The following is an 18029-nucleotide window of genomic DNA, read 5'->3' as shown; positions in this document are numbered from 1 at the left end:
TGGGCTTTTATTTTCAAAGTCATTCATTGCAATCGAACAATTGGTTCCAGTTGAACCCTTTATTTGAATTCAAGTGGTAAGTGGAAAAGATTAAGTTATATAATTTTGTATTTGTTTACTTACCGTCTTCTGTTGTAAATAGTCAATTTAAAGACTGATAGTAATTGGCGGACGCCATCACTAGCTTTGAGTCGGTATAGTCGGATCCAAATTATCTAGTCTTCTGTTAATCAAGAGTTTAATCCCGTCAAGACAGAATTAGAATAATGTAAGATGACGCGGTACCGTTATAGAATAAATTTTGGGTATCCGCCCCACATGGTTACTGGTATGGTTACTGGAGCCCATAGACATCTACAACGTAAATGCGCCACCCACCTTGAGACATAAGTTCTAAGGTCTCAAGTATAGTTACAACGGCTGCCCCACCCTTCAAACCGAAACGCATTACTGCTTCACGGCAGAAATAAGCAAGGTGGTGGTACCTACCCGCGCGGACTCTCAAGAGGTCCTACCATCAGTAATAAAAATATTATACATAATCGACATATAGAGAATCCCAAAATGCTCATTGGGAAAGCATATTGATGAACTCTGATCTGCGTCTGTCTGGCTCGGGTTTGGGAGATGATTTGGGACGAGGAAGCGCCCTAATAAAATTAGTAAATAGTAAATAGCCCTAATAAAATTCAATGAAATATTGTGGAAATTTACATTTCACTTACTAAAGATAGAATTTATTTTCGCACTTAATATCCATGAGTTATACATTACCGCTATCAATAAGTGTGCCATAAAGACATAATGTCCTTAATAGTTCATTATCTTTATGATGCGGTGTTTTGTTTTGCGGTGTTTGTTGCATCGCTGTCTGTAGTCATGAACAGATTAGAAATTACTGGAATATAAATTTTTTGCGTGACATTTAGCCATCTATATCTTCTGATTAGGGGCCATCCATAAAGTACGTCACACGAATTTTAGGACTTTTGAACCCCTCCCCCCCTCCTTGTCACAGGTTGTCACATTTTTATAACCCCCCCTCCTGATGTGACGTCACACATTTTTTAAATTTATGTATGTATTTAAAAATAATCGAGAGAAAACAGCTATTTTCATTTTTTACTTATTTTTATTAAATAATAATCTAATAAAATCAACATAAAGTCCAACATTTCATAAAACCGAAAAAACAAACGACTAGTTAGAAAATAATAAACGATTAATTATATTAATTAAAGATAAAAAACTTAATTATCGAGTGTCCATGGATTGGATCCACTCTTTTATATCAGCTATTACTGGTAAATCAGGCACTTCATTTTCGTTCTGAATTTGAACGTCAGGAACATCCTTAGTGTCGACATCATTCTCTTCCATCCATAAAGCATCGTCATCATTCATTAAACAGAGAATTTCTCGGGCACGTCTAGCCGCAATTCTTTGAGGACGAATTTTCGCTAAATTATTAATAAATATAGATCAATAAATATATATCAAAAAATTATTAATAAATATAGATCAAGTTTGTAAATTTTTAAAATTTTAATTCACATACAAACTTTGCGTTTTAGTATTTTAAATTTTAACATGTGACGTCACAAAAGTATTGACCCCCCCATGCCCCTTGTCACACGATGTCACACTTCGGTGATACCCCCCCTCCCCATTAACGTGTGACGTACTTTATGGATGGCCCCTTAATAGCCTATCAGATGATTACCACATCATCCATGCTCCGATCTCTTTTTAGATTTGGTTAAATTAGTTATTGATATTACAGATAACGATAAAATTTTGAATTTTAACTTATACATTGTATGTAACATATCATTGGCTACATTTCTGTATTTACTGTTTTTCTCACCCTAAAACTGCTAATAAAATGAGAAATACTTTAAAACGAGACATTATCCCGTTGATTTATATCGGTGTTCTCAGTAAGAGACGATAGTCATACGTATAAACGTTTTAAATTTCTATTAATTTTTTTTAGTAATATTATCGAAATTAACTCGGAGACAGAAAAGTTCAAGTAGATATAATACAATAAAACTTGAACCGTGAAGAGCTTAGTACATAAAATAGTTGAACAATGCCAAGTCGTACAGTGTATATACCTACGTATACTGCACTAGCAGCATTGAATTTTGACGTCGTTGAGGGCTTTGGCTAAGTAGGATCCTTCATAGCCGGTAATTGTCTCGGTTGGGAGAGGACCGCGGGCCTAACATTGCTATTTAGGACCCTACCCACTAAACGACTCTTCTGCACTATCATTAAAACGTCCGATAAAAAATTCTGCATTCTGCGTTGCAAAATGAACTTTATTAACACATGTGATGAGGAGCAGTGAGCATAAAGTTCTCAAAGCTCGTAGAATATTACACGGTTATTACTATTTTCTAGATATATTTCATTATGTTTTCTGTTAGCATCATATATTTATGTTAATAATTATACACATTATAAAATTAAAGTTCTATTATTATTCAAGTAAACTGACCTCGTTTCGATTTCCAAAAAAAATACTTTCCACAACATGACATTAAAATACTGTCAATGTTAAAAACACTCTGTAGCAAAATTCTAAATTATGAGTTAAATTATATTATTCATTTTCGGTTATAATTTCGAATTAATTTATCGAAGAATTACAATCAGATACATAATAATTCGTCAGGTAAATGTAATTTTGGATTTTAATTTTCCAACCATAACTTTAAAAATAAATAAACATTATAATTCCAAAGCTATGTAGTGTTATCGACGTATTTTTTATTGTTATGTTATTATTTAGTCATATACAAAATAAATTCAATAGAAATTGCAATAATGTACGTTGATAATAAAATAATGCTTATCTACACGGACTTTAAACTTACTTCAATAAAGAAACCTAAATAGAAACAAAGACAAACAATAGACATAGTTTTTTTTTAGATTGGGGTATCAATGGATTTTACAAGCTTAAAGATAAAATTTAAACCAATCATGAAATCTATTCAGAGAAGCAATACAAAATGTTGCATAGAAATAATACCGCAAATAAAGAGTATTGAAAATTTTAATAATTTGAAATGGGATGAAGATCCGCTAATCGAATATACAATACCGATCACGTACAAAATTGTATTCAAGAAAGCAAACGAACAAACAAAATATACATATAAGGATGATTCTAACAAAATTTATTACTCATGCGTCGATTTACTCATTCCTTCGGCTTTATCAAATAATTACGAAGGCTCTGGAGATTTGAAAAGACATAAAAGTGACACAATAGTTCTTGACAAACATATTGTAGATGTCTACTATAAAAAAATGGGAAGTGAATTTACAATTAAAGATTATAGAGATGATAGCACTAAAGAAATTAGTGATTGCAAATTATGTTATGATAAATCTAAAAATAAGATTTCAGGAAATATTAATGAAACTACTTTAATAATTGATGATGAGACGAAACTTGGAAAAGGTATTCAATTTAGTATTTCTTCGTGAGCTAAAAACTAAAATAAAAATAATAAACGCGATATTAAATCTCAAAAATAGTTTAAGCTAATGTGACGAACAATTTCACTATTCACAGAAAAAAACCGGATAAATATTGTTAGCTGATACCATCCTGCCTATTTCTGTCTCGTAGGATGATGTGTCTTACGTTTTTAGTTGAAATGATGAGGCAACCGATACACAATTGAAATTTTAACCTCAGGAATCAAGATCAGTGCCAGCATTTACATTAAGAAGGGCTCCGATAACAAGTTGATACCATCTACGAAAAAAATACAACATTTTAAGCAATTTGTTAACAAAATTAACAATGAACAAAAAAACAATTAAAACAAGTTTTTCTCTTAAATGAGTTTCCTATAATTCATCGACTATTCTTTATTATTATTTCTGTATTTTGTTTTTTAATTTTTTTGTTTTGTTTTAGAAAATAGATTTGTCACTATAAGCTGTGACAAATCAACAAGTACAGATATAATATTATTCAAGTACAAAAATATTGGCAACAAAAATACTTCTTATGGCAAGGATTTTTTTTTATCTAAAATAGGATTAGCACCAACAAACGCCACTGAATTAGATAATTACACGATAAAAGCTGAAGAAATAATTATATCAAAAAGAACAATGGAAAATGCCAAAAGGTCGATCACAGGTTTCTATCAGGAAACTGATTTGGTCAAAAACCTTCACGACAATAATAGCTATGCTAAAAACATGATACGTGATCAGGAGAACTTTGATTGCTGTCTAAACAAAAGAACGGTATCAAGGACAACGCCACAACAAAGACTGGCCGAGTTTCTACGTTTAATGGAGACGGAGATGCTACCATTAAAAATAATGCTGAATGAAATTACTATTCAATACGCCAAACTACAGTCTTCTTGGGAAAAAAAGAATCGATATAGCACCTCCTATGAAAATATTGTCAAAATCCAAACGAATTTAAGTGAAAATAATCTATATTCGAATCGCGTTGTGTATTCAGTTGTGTTTAATGAATGAAATAAATTTATTTTTAAATAATATGAATATTAATTTATTTTTTGCTTTATTTATGTCTACTTCTCATTGATCATATTGTTTATTCTTAATTTATTTTCAGTATAATGGATCACGAAGAGTTGCTAAAGGAACTAGCTACGAATTTATATTTTCAACTCAAAGATGAACCACTGCAAATTACAGAAGTTAATAAAACAGAAAAAAAACACCCTTTACATTTAAAACTGAGAGTTCGTAAAAATAATAAATTGCACTTAAAGAAAAACTTAGCAACTGAGTCCATACAAAATCAAGCAAATTGTCATTTAGCAAGCAGCGATGATACCATAATGTCATTTAAACTATTACTTGAAACCGACAAGGCTAAAGAAAATTCAAAGAAGCATCGCAATAAAATTACTAAAATGTTACGGCCAGGTTAGAATATCTGAAATTATTAACTATAAATTTAATTTCAACTGTTAATTTAAGCACAATTTCAGGTCTTTGCTTAAATACCCAAAATAAAGAAGATAACATCCCATACATGCCCAAAAGAACTTCCCGTAAAAGAAATGAAATAAGCGAATTGGAAACTTTGAGTGATTATGATCCGGGCCATAAATATTTTGGACTTTCCAAAAACAACTTTATTAAGAATTCACCTGCAGATCTAAAAAAGCATAAAATTTTCATTGGGAAATGCAAGCCAGGTGAGTTAATTCTAACATATATATTAAAATTGAACTGAACGTTAAACTAACTACAATTGTTTTGAAGACTCCCAAAATGAATAAAAAGCAAAGGCAGTCGACAAAGCGTGATCAGACAAATTTGTACATAATCTCCTTATGACAAACTTATTAGTTTGAGATCCGGGGAAACACACGTACAATTTTCTTAATTTATTTGGCGAAATAGGTTTGTTGCTCTGTGACTGGGTACTTAATATCTAAATTTATGTAAATCTAATATAGCTTATAAGTATTAGGATTAGTCTCAATATTAGTCTCATGGTACTAAATATTTTAGCTAAGGCCTAGATCATAGTTTAATATTTACGGTATCCTTAATTTTGTTTTAAATATATAACAAAAATTGCTGAAATTTGGTGACTATGATTCGTAAAACGCCAATTTTTCTATTCTTCTTTTCCGGACTAAGAATTCTCAATTTATCGGACAACGGTTCGTACCTGTCCTAACTTGGAAAGTTTATTTTAATATGTTTTAAGGTGGGTGTTTGGATCCAGCTTTTAGTGAAGACAATTATGAATATTATATATCGAAAAAAATCCGCGCCCCAGAAAAACCGAATGATCCCTATGTAAAAGATCCTGAATTCAATCATGGTAGCTGTATTAAAATAGCAAACACGCCTAATGATTTCGAAATCACTTCGTGGAATTTCAAAGAGAATCTTGAAATTAATACTATTCAACATATTTATGAAGCAGAATCTCTTCATAAAACTATCAGCAATTCCCATTCGAGCACTTTAACTATTTATCCCACATCACTATCTAACGAGGAAATAAATAATACTAAAAATATGAACAAAAATTCTACTGAAAGTAGTCCAAAAAATATGTATTTGGGCATATCAAATGGAACATACTTTACTCCTCCCAGAAATGTAAAAAAACTTTCTGACTCGAAGATATCTGTGAGAAATAATAGCGATGAAGTAAATACTATGAACGAAAAATCAAAAAGCATAGAAAGTGATTATAAACAGGGATTGAGTAACAAAATTAGATCATCTACTGCAATTCTGGAAAATCAATCTAGTACAGCAGACAATAATACTAAACGGAAATTTAAAAGTCCTGAGTGTGAATTAGAAATGCCGGATGTTGATTTTACATTTTTACAGAAAAAAGTACATCAAAATAATAACGAATATCCATTAATTCCAAAAACAGGAAGCATGAAAAAAGATTCCATTATTGTTGAGGCAAAATCAATTTCAGAATGCGGTGATATTGTTAAACATGGTAGGATTTCAGACATTATCACAAATATAGATACAAACGAAGATATAGAAAAACGCCTCATCCTTCCATCCCAAGAAACAAAACTAGATACTGATGATAAAGTTAAAATCACAGAGCTTGATACAGATGGCTTGAATCGTGCTATCGACGGACTAGTTTTTCCTAAAAGTAAATCACAAACAAATACTGTTACACCACCAAACACAATCTCAATAGAAAATGCCAATACTAACAATATCTCTTTTTTAAAAGCAGAAGAAATCCCAGCTAAAATTAGTGCAACAGAAAATATTGGTACCGCCAAATCTGACCAATACAAAACAAAACAAGCCAAAATAGTGAGTGAAATCACAAAACATAAATCACTACAGGATGTCGAACAGGAATCTTTCCAAATCCGTCTCAATAATTACCAAAATATGTTCTCCCAAAATAGTACGACGCCTTCTCAAGATAGAGTGGCAGTTTACCCTGAAATTAGGAAACTTATCGAACCTTATATCGATAAAAATAACGCCAAAAAATTGGAGACCAGGAATGATAATTCGAAATCTTCCCCATTTTTCTCTATAAGTAACAAATCGCTTAACCATAACCCGTTTCAGAAAAACTATGATCTTCAAAAGCACCAGATTGAAAATATGTCTTTAGATAAAAAAATGCGATCAGTTGATAATTTGATCGAAAAAGAAAACAATAATTTAATTCAGCACGATAATGAAAATGAATTATCATCAAAATCACGCGATGATATAAAAACAACTGATAATTTCTCGCATAACACTGACCTAGATCAAGATGATTATGATATTTTACCGTCAACCTTAATCAGTTCAAGTCACGATAGTAAATACGAAATGGACACAACCAACACTTTTACAAACAAGGTTCAATATAGTAGTAAGCGAAGTAAACATTTGGAGTATAAAGACGAGCGTGATCTTAACTTCTCTACATCCCGGGACCTTATGATTAAAAAAGACATACAAATGCAATCTGAGAAACAAAAAGAAAACGAAAGTGTTCTAAAAATATTCCGAAAAGAACTAGAACAAACCAACGTTCCTAATGCTAAAACTATTAGTAATAATATTATCGTAACAGAAGATATTAATTCGATGAATATAGGAAGTTTTGACGTGCCCGATTCTAAATTAGATAGTGTAGAAACTATCAATAATGAAACTAATGAAATCGAATCGAAAATAGATGTATCTCCAAACCAAACTCATGGAAATGTACGCAAAGATATTGGAGATTTTAATTTTAACAAAAAATTGAGGAAGAACTTAAAAACGAAAAATCACGAAGAGACTCAAAATACTAAAGTAGAGTTGAAAGGTTCCATACAGGAAATTAATCTAGATTCTAATTCTCATACTATTGAACAACCATTAAGAGAAACGTCACAAACGAAATACAAAGACAGATATAGCATCGAACCAGATATTTTAAGCAAAATTACAATTCCAAAAAGTAACACTTCAGTGGAAAACCGACATAATATAGTTGAAAAACAACTTAGAAACGAGAAAAATATTTCCCATAGCCGTCATAAAACAGATGAACCTCACGCTCAAAATGAAGTATTTCACAAAATACATCAAGTAAATGAAAATAATAAATCAGACATCGGTGAACCATTATCTTATCCTAAGCCATCAGCTTCCCTCGCATTAAAAAACGATACATATTCAATGGACTTGAAATTTGCTATTTTTATGAAGGACAATAACGAAAAAACTATAAAAACCTTGGATACCTCTCAAACATATGACGAAGATAAAAACCAGAATCTGGCAACAATAATGATTAAATCACAAATGAGAACGTCTAACAAGGAAATACGATTCCCGGTCGATAGCGAAAACGATTTAATAATCCAAATAAAAAAAACTAGAATCATGAATCAAAAAGTCCAAATTAATAATACATTTCCTCGTGGAGAAGATGTTTTAGAAGGTAAAGATCAACTTAAGTTTTTATAATTTTTATTAATAGCATTTTTCTCGTATGATGAATGAACTATTGGCAAGAACAATTATAATTGATATAGAGTAATTTAGTAATCTGTAAATTAATTGGGTCACAGAAAACGAAGAGAGTAAGAATGAGACAACAGTAAACAACAATGAAGCTAGCAAATTACAGAATATTTTAAGTTGGATATACAATCACGAATTAGTTCCTTTACAAAACGTTATCAAAGAACTAAAAGACGATATAGATTTTCTTACTGAACAGCAGCAACATAAAGCTAAAATACAACAAGTAAAGAAAACAAAATCTATGAAATTATTAAAATTTACGAAAGATTGTACGTGTTTACTGTAATCTATGCAAATCAAAGGTAAATCAAACTTGTTTACTGTTTCAATCTATGCCGAATATTTGCAATCTATGCCACAATATTTACAATTAGAATAAAAGTTTGCATTTTAGTTCATGTTATGTGTCGGTTCGTTTTACTAAGTTGAAACTTAGTGAACATAGCACTTCGCCAACAATAAATGCAAACAACTTGTTTAAAAATGAATAATGTTGACCATTGATAAAGGAATAAATTTATCACATTAATAGTTCATATAAACATGCTTGTAAGATAAATAGCAAATGACGTGCACAGAACAACGTCGGGTTTAACTGCTAAAAAAAGATGACATGATAACAGTGTGTGCACTGATTCGTGATTCTGCTTAACAACTAATTTACAAATAAACTGGAACTACACGGACTAGAAAGTGACACAAGCAACTCTTAAACTCATCAATAGTAACTTATTCTGAAGATCGATCTAGGGCTTCAAATGTCCAAATAAGAGGTTGTGTTTAATGTCCTGCCTATTTCTGCCTCAAAGCAATCATGCGTTTTGCATTTCGATTTGAAGAATGGATACAAACAGCCGTTGCACAATTGAATTGAGACTTCGACCTCATGTCGTAAAGTGGGTTGCGGCATTCGCGGCACATCTACAGGCTCTTGCAACCACTTAATACGGGTTAGGCCATGAGCTCGTTCACCGATCTATGCAATTAAATAAAATATACAAACTTTACAGACAATATTGTATTGCTATTCATTTAAGCCAATCATCATCATCATCATCATCATCAGCCTGCGGCAGTCCACTGCTGGACATAGGCCTCCCCCAAAGCTCGCCACTGAACCCGATCTTCGGTTCTACGCATCCAGTTACTGCCAGCTGCCTTGCGCAGGTCGTCGCTCCATCTAGCAGGAGGGAGCCAATGATGATTTTAATAAAATTATAATTATACGTTTTTATCCTTGTAGATTGGCAGAAGGAAGGCGGTCGTTTGCTAATCTATATTAAGCGGTCACTGAAACTTATAGACACCGCAACTATACTAATTGATTACGTCACGGAAAATATAAACAGGATAGTGTAGTGACCCTAGTGAGCCTGCAGATCCCTGCATTCCTGTATGCTCTTAAATATTCAGTGAGAATTGATGTCTTTGTGATTATTTTCGTCTAACAAAAATGTTATACGTACAATAATTGCTTGTAGGTACATAATAATTTGAATAAAGAAATACACTACGTAATTCTTGACGTACAAGTCACGTGTGACTGACGATTTAAATGAGTAATTAACATTTTGGTCGTACGAGCTTAGTGCGAGTAGAAAAATTAGAAGGATTATATTTATAGCTCAGTTATAGCTTCAATGAATTTAAAACACTGATAAAGTCTAGCGTGTTGATTTCAGTCCCGGCGCCGATGTTTTTTAAACGTGCGACTCTCGAGTAAGACAGTCGACTGAACAACGCTCGTCCGGGCGACAAACAATATATTTTTACATATTATAAAAATTCACTAATGTGTTAAAAAGTTCATGAAAAAACTGTTACAAGACCTAGTGTTTTGTGTAAGAACTTATAGTGCTCAATATTTATGAAGCTTTATAATGGAAAATAAAATAGGTACAGTAACGGAATTTGTCGAAAATCGTCACAAAAATCCGGTTGATTTGGATCAAGCTTTGGATGTTGTTGGTATGTCATAAAAATTAAAAGTTTTTTTTTCGACATCTTCATAATATGTTAATAGCCACAGCGATGTCATTACAAGAGCTTTTGTGGACACAAGAAAAAATTATAAGCTAATTAAATGTCTTTTAAAAAGAATGATAAGGAAATGAAAATATGAAAAACAGTAGGTAATAACTAAATAATCTTTCAAATTTATCAATTCATATAAAAATAAACAAATTGAATTTTTTCGTTAAATGTTTTATTAACTACCTACAGTAAATAAACTGCAGCTTATGGGTCATGTGCAATTAAATTTTTCTCAGTCTCGAGGGTGTAATGAAAATACGGCTTACTGCATACATAGTGCTTACCCAATTTGTGATTTTAGTTCTAACGCTATTGGCAGTCACAACACGGATCACCGTACTCGTCCAACTCGTTGAAGATGTGTCAATGTGACGTATGGCATACTTGGACAAAGCAACGCGACACGATAACCCTCTTATCGTGGCTGCCGCTAATTAGATATCCGACCCGGGCAAGGGGGCAACGCAAAGCCGCCATCACCCGAAACACGTCTTATCAGATCCCTGGATCCACTCTAGGTGCTGTTAGGCTCTTCAAGCACTATTCTCCGTCTTCGTCGAACTTTTGTGGAATTTTTGTGAAGTTGTCGTGGCCTAAAGGATAAGACGTCCGGTGCAATCGTATATAGCGATGCAACGGTGTTCGAATCCCGCAGGTGGGTACCAATTTTTCTAATGAAATACGTACTTAGCAATTGTTCACGATTGACTTCCACGGTGAAGGAATAGCATCGTGTAATAAAAATCAAACCCGCAAAATTATAATTTGCGTAATCACTGGTGGTAGGACCTCTTGTGAGTCCGCACGGGTAAGTACCACCGCCCCGCCTCTTTCTGCCGTGAAGCAGTAATGCGTTTCGGTTTGAAGGATGGGGCAGCCGTTGTAACTATACTGAGACCTTAGAACTTATATCTCAAGGTGTGTGGCACATTTACGTTGTAGATGTCTATGGGCTCCAGTAACCACTTAACACCAGGTAGGCTGTGAGCTCGTCCACACATCCAGGAAATAAAAAAAAATAACTCGTTTAAAGAGTTTGATGAGCGAAATGACTCACAGTCACAGCCCGCTGAGTTTCTCGGCGGATCTTCTCAGGGGGTTGCGATTTCGATCCGGTGGTACACACACTCGCGAAGTCGTAAGCTAACCCCACCCCACGTTCGCGTCCATAGCGGGAGCGACAATGCCCTCACGCTCCTGAAACAGCGGAACTGTTGACTGAACTCCGGAAACAGCGCCGAGACGATGTCCCGCAGCTGCTGAGGCTGGAAACGCTCCGTGATGGAGACGCCCTTGGGTGCATTGTATTGTGCACTATATGATAGGGTCGCCCCACGGATCTTCATCCAGCGTCTCCAGAAGACCCTCCATGTCTTAAGACGGTAGACGGCATTTAAGTTGTGATGTCCTAGGCATGCCCATACAGTAACTAAAACATCAAGCGGACCATAAAATACAATATTTATCAGTAACACATAAAATACTCCTCCCGCCACCGGAGCAGAGTTCATCCATATCATCTGGAACCGCTGCGTTCATCGACAGTGCGTTTCCAGAAGTCTTTTTTGCCACGTACCATCCGGCTATGGAATGAGGTCCCCTCCACGGTGGTTCCTGAGCTCTATGACGTCCTTCTTTAAAAGAGGCTTGTGGAGAGTATTAAGCGGTAGACAGCGGCTTGGCTCTGCCCCTGGAATTGCTGAAGTCCATGGGCGACGGTAACCACTCACCATCAGGTGGGCCGTATGCTCATCTGCCTACAAGGGAAATATATTTTTTTTCTTTTTGGTTCGAAGTCCCTAGAAATGTTGTTTCAAGCTAGTTCTAATTAAAAAATTTAGACTATTAAATAAACTTTAGTTGATAATTGGAAATATATTAGTAAGTTACGACAGACTTTAATAATTTATTTTCTTCTTTTTACGTGACATTAGATTCTAACCTTATGTTTTTCATTGTGATAATTTTATTCATAATTTTAGAAAAAAACCCGACAAATGAAAAATTTAGAAGACACAGTCCACGATACCTTAATCACAATACAAAGTAATAAAGATCAACCCTGCAAAATTATTGAAAGATGCGTACTGGTCTGTGGGGCGCATTGTAACATTTCACAGGTAGACCTATTACGATCCGAAAGAAAGTCTTTTTGTCTTACGTTAAAAAGACCGAAGACAAATAATGAAGGCAAACAAACATTTAACTATTGCTCCGAATTCGAACTAAAAAGAAGAATAACCATAGACGGGACAGACTTGTCAAGACTGTTGTTCCCCATACTATTTTATGAAACGGAGACTTGAACAGTAAAGAAACGAAAGTGATAAGAGTCGATAGCCTGGTGACGAGGAACTGGGAATGCATGCTTCGCATTTAATGAACGAGCTGCTAATTATCTGTAGTAAGAGTTCGAATACAAAGATATTTCGGCCATGCTACATGTCGTGGAGAAAATTACGTAGAGAGGCATGTTATCCAGGGTTTTTTTTATTGCCCTTGTATGCAGAGGAGCATACAACCCATCTGATGGTGAGTGGTTACCGTCGCCCATGGACTTCAGTAATGGCAGGGGCAGAGCCAAGCCGCAGCCTAGGGTCGAGTCAATCCCCCGTATGCTGGGCCTTTAAAGACCTGTTCAACACTCCCTTTCATTCATCCATACGAGAGGCAGCAGCGCGAGATATTGGCGTATGTAATGCAACTATTAATCGTAACTGACCATGATAACTACTCTTGTCAAGAGTACCTGACTGAGAGAGGACCATCAACATACAATAAGAAAGGTGCGAGAAGTTTCAAGTAATCCATGTTATTCATACAATTAACGTTAATTAGAGTCGAGCATGACCTGTTTTACTGGTTCTATAAAGAATCATCACATAAATCAGTAAAAGTCTTAATATGTTCATAATTTTTTTATACCTAATAAAAACTTAATAATTTGGGTACCATTAAGCAATCCTGTTTGACCTTCGTTTACAAAGAATTGTTTATTTATACTGCTTTATTGAAAAGTTGTAAAATTAAAAAGCGAAACAATTTTATCACTCTTTGGTTTTTAAACAGGAAAATATTGACAAAGCAGTAGAGAGATACATAAAAACAAAAAATTACCTCGTAATATGTAAGAATATTCTTAATGTCCTCTTTAACATATACAATCGGTTTAAGAGATATTGTTAAAATGTAAATGTTTTTGCATATGAATATTCAAATTGCATTATTTATAAATTTGCATGAATGACGAGACTAGAGCATATTGAAGTCCGCAGAAGTAGGTGCCACCCACGGAATAGATAAATAAGGTTGGAAAGGCCTTTGCTCTAACTTTGTATTAGAACCAGTGTCGCCGCTTCATCCCCACTATTTTAATTTCTACACATACACATACTGTCATTACAAGTATTTCGCACACAACAAAAACACCCACACATAAATCTCAGGGCAGATATTCGTTCGCAAACTAGCACAAAACTCCTGTAGGCATACACACTCACACACGCAAAAAGGCAATAAAAATGTTCATACACGCTAGTGCTTGATAAAACCGATATTCTCTAACGATAAATTATCTGATGAATGAAAGGGGAAAAATGAAACACGAAATAAATATTGAAAAAAAACTATTTTACTTTTATTAATTACAAATAATCACTGTCCCTGGAATAAAACGTATTTGTTAAGCAGTTGGCGCTTGCTATTAATTGCGAATGAATTTATCAAAACAAAGTGTTTTATTGTAAAATCATTTTCAGTAAAATGTTTAGAGCAAATAGTACTCGTCTTTGTCTCCAGCTTCCTCTACCTGTCACGTCAATCCATTGTTCCCTGGCGTTAGGTTCTTTAGGAAACCTAAATTTTTTTATTTAATGCATAAGTCAAATAACATTTTACTTATATTTTAATAAATCTTAGACAATATAGTAAATACCCGTAAATGAGAGGTCTACATGTCCCTTTATATTATACCTTCACATTAATTCAATGATAATAATTCAATAATAATAATACATATTTATTTTACTCAAAACACGTCTCACTAAGAATATACTAGGTATCATTAATTAAATATAAAATAATACAAAAATTATCCATGTCAAATGTAAATATAGTCGAGAATTCTGTCGATGATTTTATTTCACCACATGGTCACCTCACTATCGACAAACTAGCGCCGTCCAATCAGGCCAAAGGCCGAAATTTCAAAGATTGAAGTGTAGAGAACGCAATGCATGTAGTACATTGGAAGCGGACTTGGTCATTGCGTGCATTGGGCGAGACACATCGCGCAATGTATGCTATTTATAACTTGTTGCAATAATATTGTTAATGTTTGGAATTTCATAATGCTCAGTATATTTTTATGTTTTAGACAAATAATATTGTAATTAAATGGTAATTTCGACTTACCGATCGAAAGATATACCTCCTCCTTACAAGTTATAATTGCACAACACGGCACTATAAAGCGGAGATCTGTTCGCCAAAGTAGTCCGAAGCGCACTAAACGCGGTGAATGAAAGAATCGGTCGAGTTATGTTTGTACAATCATAACTGTGGCACGTTTGCCCCGCCTACATTACCATTCCAACCTTATTTATTTATTCCGTGGTGCCACCATTGAATATATTCATATGACGCGTTTGGTTTTGAAGAATCTAACAGGCAGAATACGGTAGAAACTTCGAGCTTATACCTATCTGAAGGTGTCTTGGTAGATGGTTATGTCGCGATGCGATTTCTATGGATCCTGGTAAACAATTAATACCCGGTCGGCCCTAAAAATAGCCTTTATAGTGTTCATTTCCCTTCTTCTATACTATATTATTCGAATCCTGTTTATTACGTTAAAAAGAAACAATACTCGTTCACAAAATTAATTAGAAACTACAAACAAAACCAGTTTTGTGATCTGAGAATAAACCAAATTTATAGACATTATAAATATTTAAAAAAAGCACACTTCGGAGGCTGAGTTTCTTGGGGAAGACTCTGATACGGACCGGACCGTGAAGGAGTGCCGCTGTCTTACCCACGTTGACCGCGATCCTCCAACGGTCCAGCCACTGGGGCAGTAAATCCAAAAGCCTCTGTATCCTCATTATGGCTGCAGAGGGATTCGTCAGCGAACAGTGACAGCATCACGTGCTCCTCCCACGCTCGAAGGTTATCTTTTAGCGTGGGAATATCTTCGTGTAGAGGGCGTAGAGGATGGGAGATAGGACACTACCCTGCGGAACCCCCGCCGATATTTTTTTTTTTTTTTTTTATGATTGAAAGTTTACTGGTGGCCCGAAGGCCTTTCCAGTTTCACCAGGACAGGTGGGTGAGCAAAGGCTCAGCCAAGAGGGGTGGGATTTGCTAACAACTGCCCGAGCGCCTCCGAAGGAGACCTAACAACTCAAGAGCAATTGTTTCGCGAATTAATCTACTACCGGATCGGAATCGCGACCCGCTGAGAAGATCCGGCGAGAAACTCAGCGGGCTGATGCATGGGTTAGGTTGCACGTCGACCTCTTTGTCGAGTTCGACGAGTACGGTTACCGGGGTCCCTAATCCTGCCCCTAGTATTAGAGCTGAAGGCGTCTAATGCAAAGGTTATTGGATCTGATGGATCTGTAAGGACGTGTCTAGGGCGTCGACGGTGACTGGCTCCTGCATGATCAGGATTCGGGGAGTAGTCAGCGGCGGCAACGATAAGGCGATTATCATGACGCATAGCCTTATCGAAGTATCGTTCCGACGCTGACTTCATGTATTTCCGAATTGATTCGAGGCCCAGGTCGTCGTGTAGGTCAACGTTCCTCACGAACCACGGAGCCCCGACAGCTAACCTGCAAAAGCGGGATTGTAGGGATTGGAGGGTGTCTATGTGTGTGCGGGCTGCGTGAGCGAACACCACACTCGCGTAAGTCATGACGGGTCTTATGCAAGTTTTGTAAAGTGTCACCTTGTTCCGAAGGGACATTTTACTCCGCTTACAGATCATGGGGTAGAGTCTACCGAGAATAAACGCGGCACGGTCACGGACTGATTTTATATGCGGGCGGAATGTCATCGATGCATCCAGGGTAACGCCCAGGTACTTGACCTTCCTGGCCCAGGGTATGGGTTGTCTAAAGAGAGTAATCGGGGGTGTGAGATTCCTCCTCCTAATCCGGGAGGAAATCCGTGTGGAGCTTCCCCTCTGAAATAGCACCGCAGTACTTTTCGCTGGGTTGATGTCTATGCGCCATTTTCGGAACCACTGTCCTAGGGCTATGCACTCTGAAGCTTCTTCGCGATTAGGGACTTATTTCTACTAGAATAGTAAACAGTCGTGTCGTCGGCGAATAAAGCTAAATGGGTCGGCGGCGACCGGGGAATATCGTTGACGAATAAGCTAAATAGGAGGGGTGAGAGGACAGAGCCTTGCGGGACTCCAGCTGTGAGAGGTCGTGGGGAGGAGCGGGTTCCCTCGACTCGATATCGAAAAGAGCGGTTCGACAAGAAGTCCCGTATGATGAGCACGAGACTATCCGGCACGCCCATGTTGAATAGTTTGAAAATCAAACCATTGTGCCAGACTTTGTCGAACGCTTTTGCGACGTCGAAGAAGAGAGCTCCCGTGTATAACGGTTTTGGTCGATTAAGCCCCACAAGAATGTGCTCCGTGAGGCGGTGCACCTGTTGAACGCATGAGTGATTTGTACGGAATCCGAATTGTTCATCGATGAGAATGCCCTTGGATGAGACGAAGTCTCTGAGGCGTTTGTAGAGCAGACGCTCATACAGTTTGCCTAGAGACATGAGGAGGCTAATCGGGCGGTAGCTCGTCGGATGATTTTTTGGTTTACCGGGTTTATGTATGCCGATAACGTCCGCTTCTTTCCACACCGCGGGAAAGATACAGTTCGCCATAGCGGCATTGAAAATAGATGCCAACGTCACGATGAGTTGGACGGGTAGAAGTTTAATAACGCGGTTAGATATACCGTCGGAACCGGGAGCCTTGCGAGGACGTAGGTCTTTGATCAAGTCTTTAACTTCTATCGGGGTGACGGGTGGTAACGCATCCGATGGTGGCAAGGAGGCTCTGCGTTCTACCTCACTGTCTACTAATTCTACATGAACAGGGTCCACGGATTGAGTGCTGGGCGTGCACTGGGTTTGCAATGTATCGGCCAGCAGCTCTGCTTTTTCGTCATCATCGAACGCCGCGAGTCGGCCTGAGGGGCCTACGAGGGGGGCATAGTTACTACCGTATCCGATTTGAGAGTACGAGCTAAGCGGTAGTAAGACCTTTGGGAGGGCGCGAGTCCTTCTAAGAAATCAGACCATCTGGCATCTCGGACTTCGGCGATGCGAGACTTTACGTCGCGTTGTAGGGCACGCATTCGAATACGATTTTCCGCGGTAGGATACCTGTCGTAGGCGCGTATCGAGGCGTTCTTAGCTCTAAGGAG

General features: G+C 36.4%; 2 protein-coding genes across 2 annotated transcripts in view; both read left to right on the top strand.

The window, feature by feature from the left end:
- Positions 1 to 2625: 2625 nt before the first annotated feature.
- On the top strand, positions 2626 to 8835 carry LOC114243069 (uncharacterized). Its single transcript, XM_089731736.1, has 5 exons — positions 2626 to 3478; positions 3944 to 4941; positions 5007 to 5216; positions 5738 to 8473; positions 8592 to 8835. Exons 2-5 carry the CDS (start codon positions 4629 to 4631, stop codon positions 8831 to 8833), a joined length of 3501 nt encoding a protein of 1166 aa, XP_089587862.1. The 5' UTR covers positions 2626 to 3478; positions 3944 to 4628; the 3' UTR covers positions 8834 to 8835.
- A 1240-nt stretch (positions 8836 to 10075) lies between these two features.
- Positions 10076 to 18029, top strand: part of LOC114243090 (putative transporter SVOPL) — a 25534-nt gene continuing 17580 nt past the window's right edge. The window contains exon 1 of the mRNA XM_028174456.2: positions 10076 to 10515. Within this exon, the coding sequence (XP_028030257.2) occupies positions 10428 to 10515 (88 nt within the window). The 5' untranslated portion in view covers positions 10076 to 10427. The remainder of the gene's footprint in view (positions 10516 to 18029) is intronic.

This window comes from Bombyx mandarina, chromosome 12, assembly GCF_030267445.1.
Source record: "Bombyx mandarina strain Sakado chromosome 12, ASM3026744v2".
Classification (NCBI taxonomy): domain Eukaryota; kingdom Metazoa; phylum Arthropoda; class Insecta; order Lepidoptera; family Bombycidae; genus Bombyx; species Bombyx mandarina.
The sequence above is the reverse complement of the archived record's forward strand: the minus strand, read 5'-3'. Positions and strand labels throughout refer to the sequence as shown.

What these genes read in the sequence shown, in the direction of transcription:
- LOC114243069 (XM_089731736.1), top strand. Translation starts at nt 4,629, where the DNA reads ATGGATCACGAAGAGTTGCTAAAGGAACTAGCTACGAATTTATATTTT. An exon ending in TACTAAAATGTTACGGCCAG is followed by an intron (nt 4,942 to 5,006) that starts GTTAGAATATCT and finishes GCACAATTTCAG; the next exon opens with GTCTTTGCTTAAATACCCAA. An exon ending in CATTGGGAAATGCAAGCCAG is followed by an intron (nt 5,217 to 5,737) that starts GTGAGTTAATTC and finishes ATATGTTTTAAG; the next exon opens with GTGGGTGTTTGGATCCAGCT.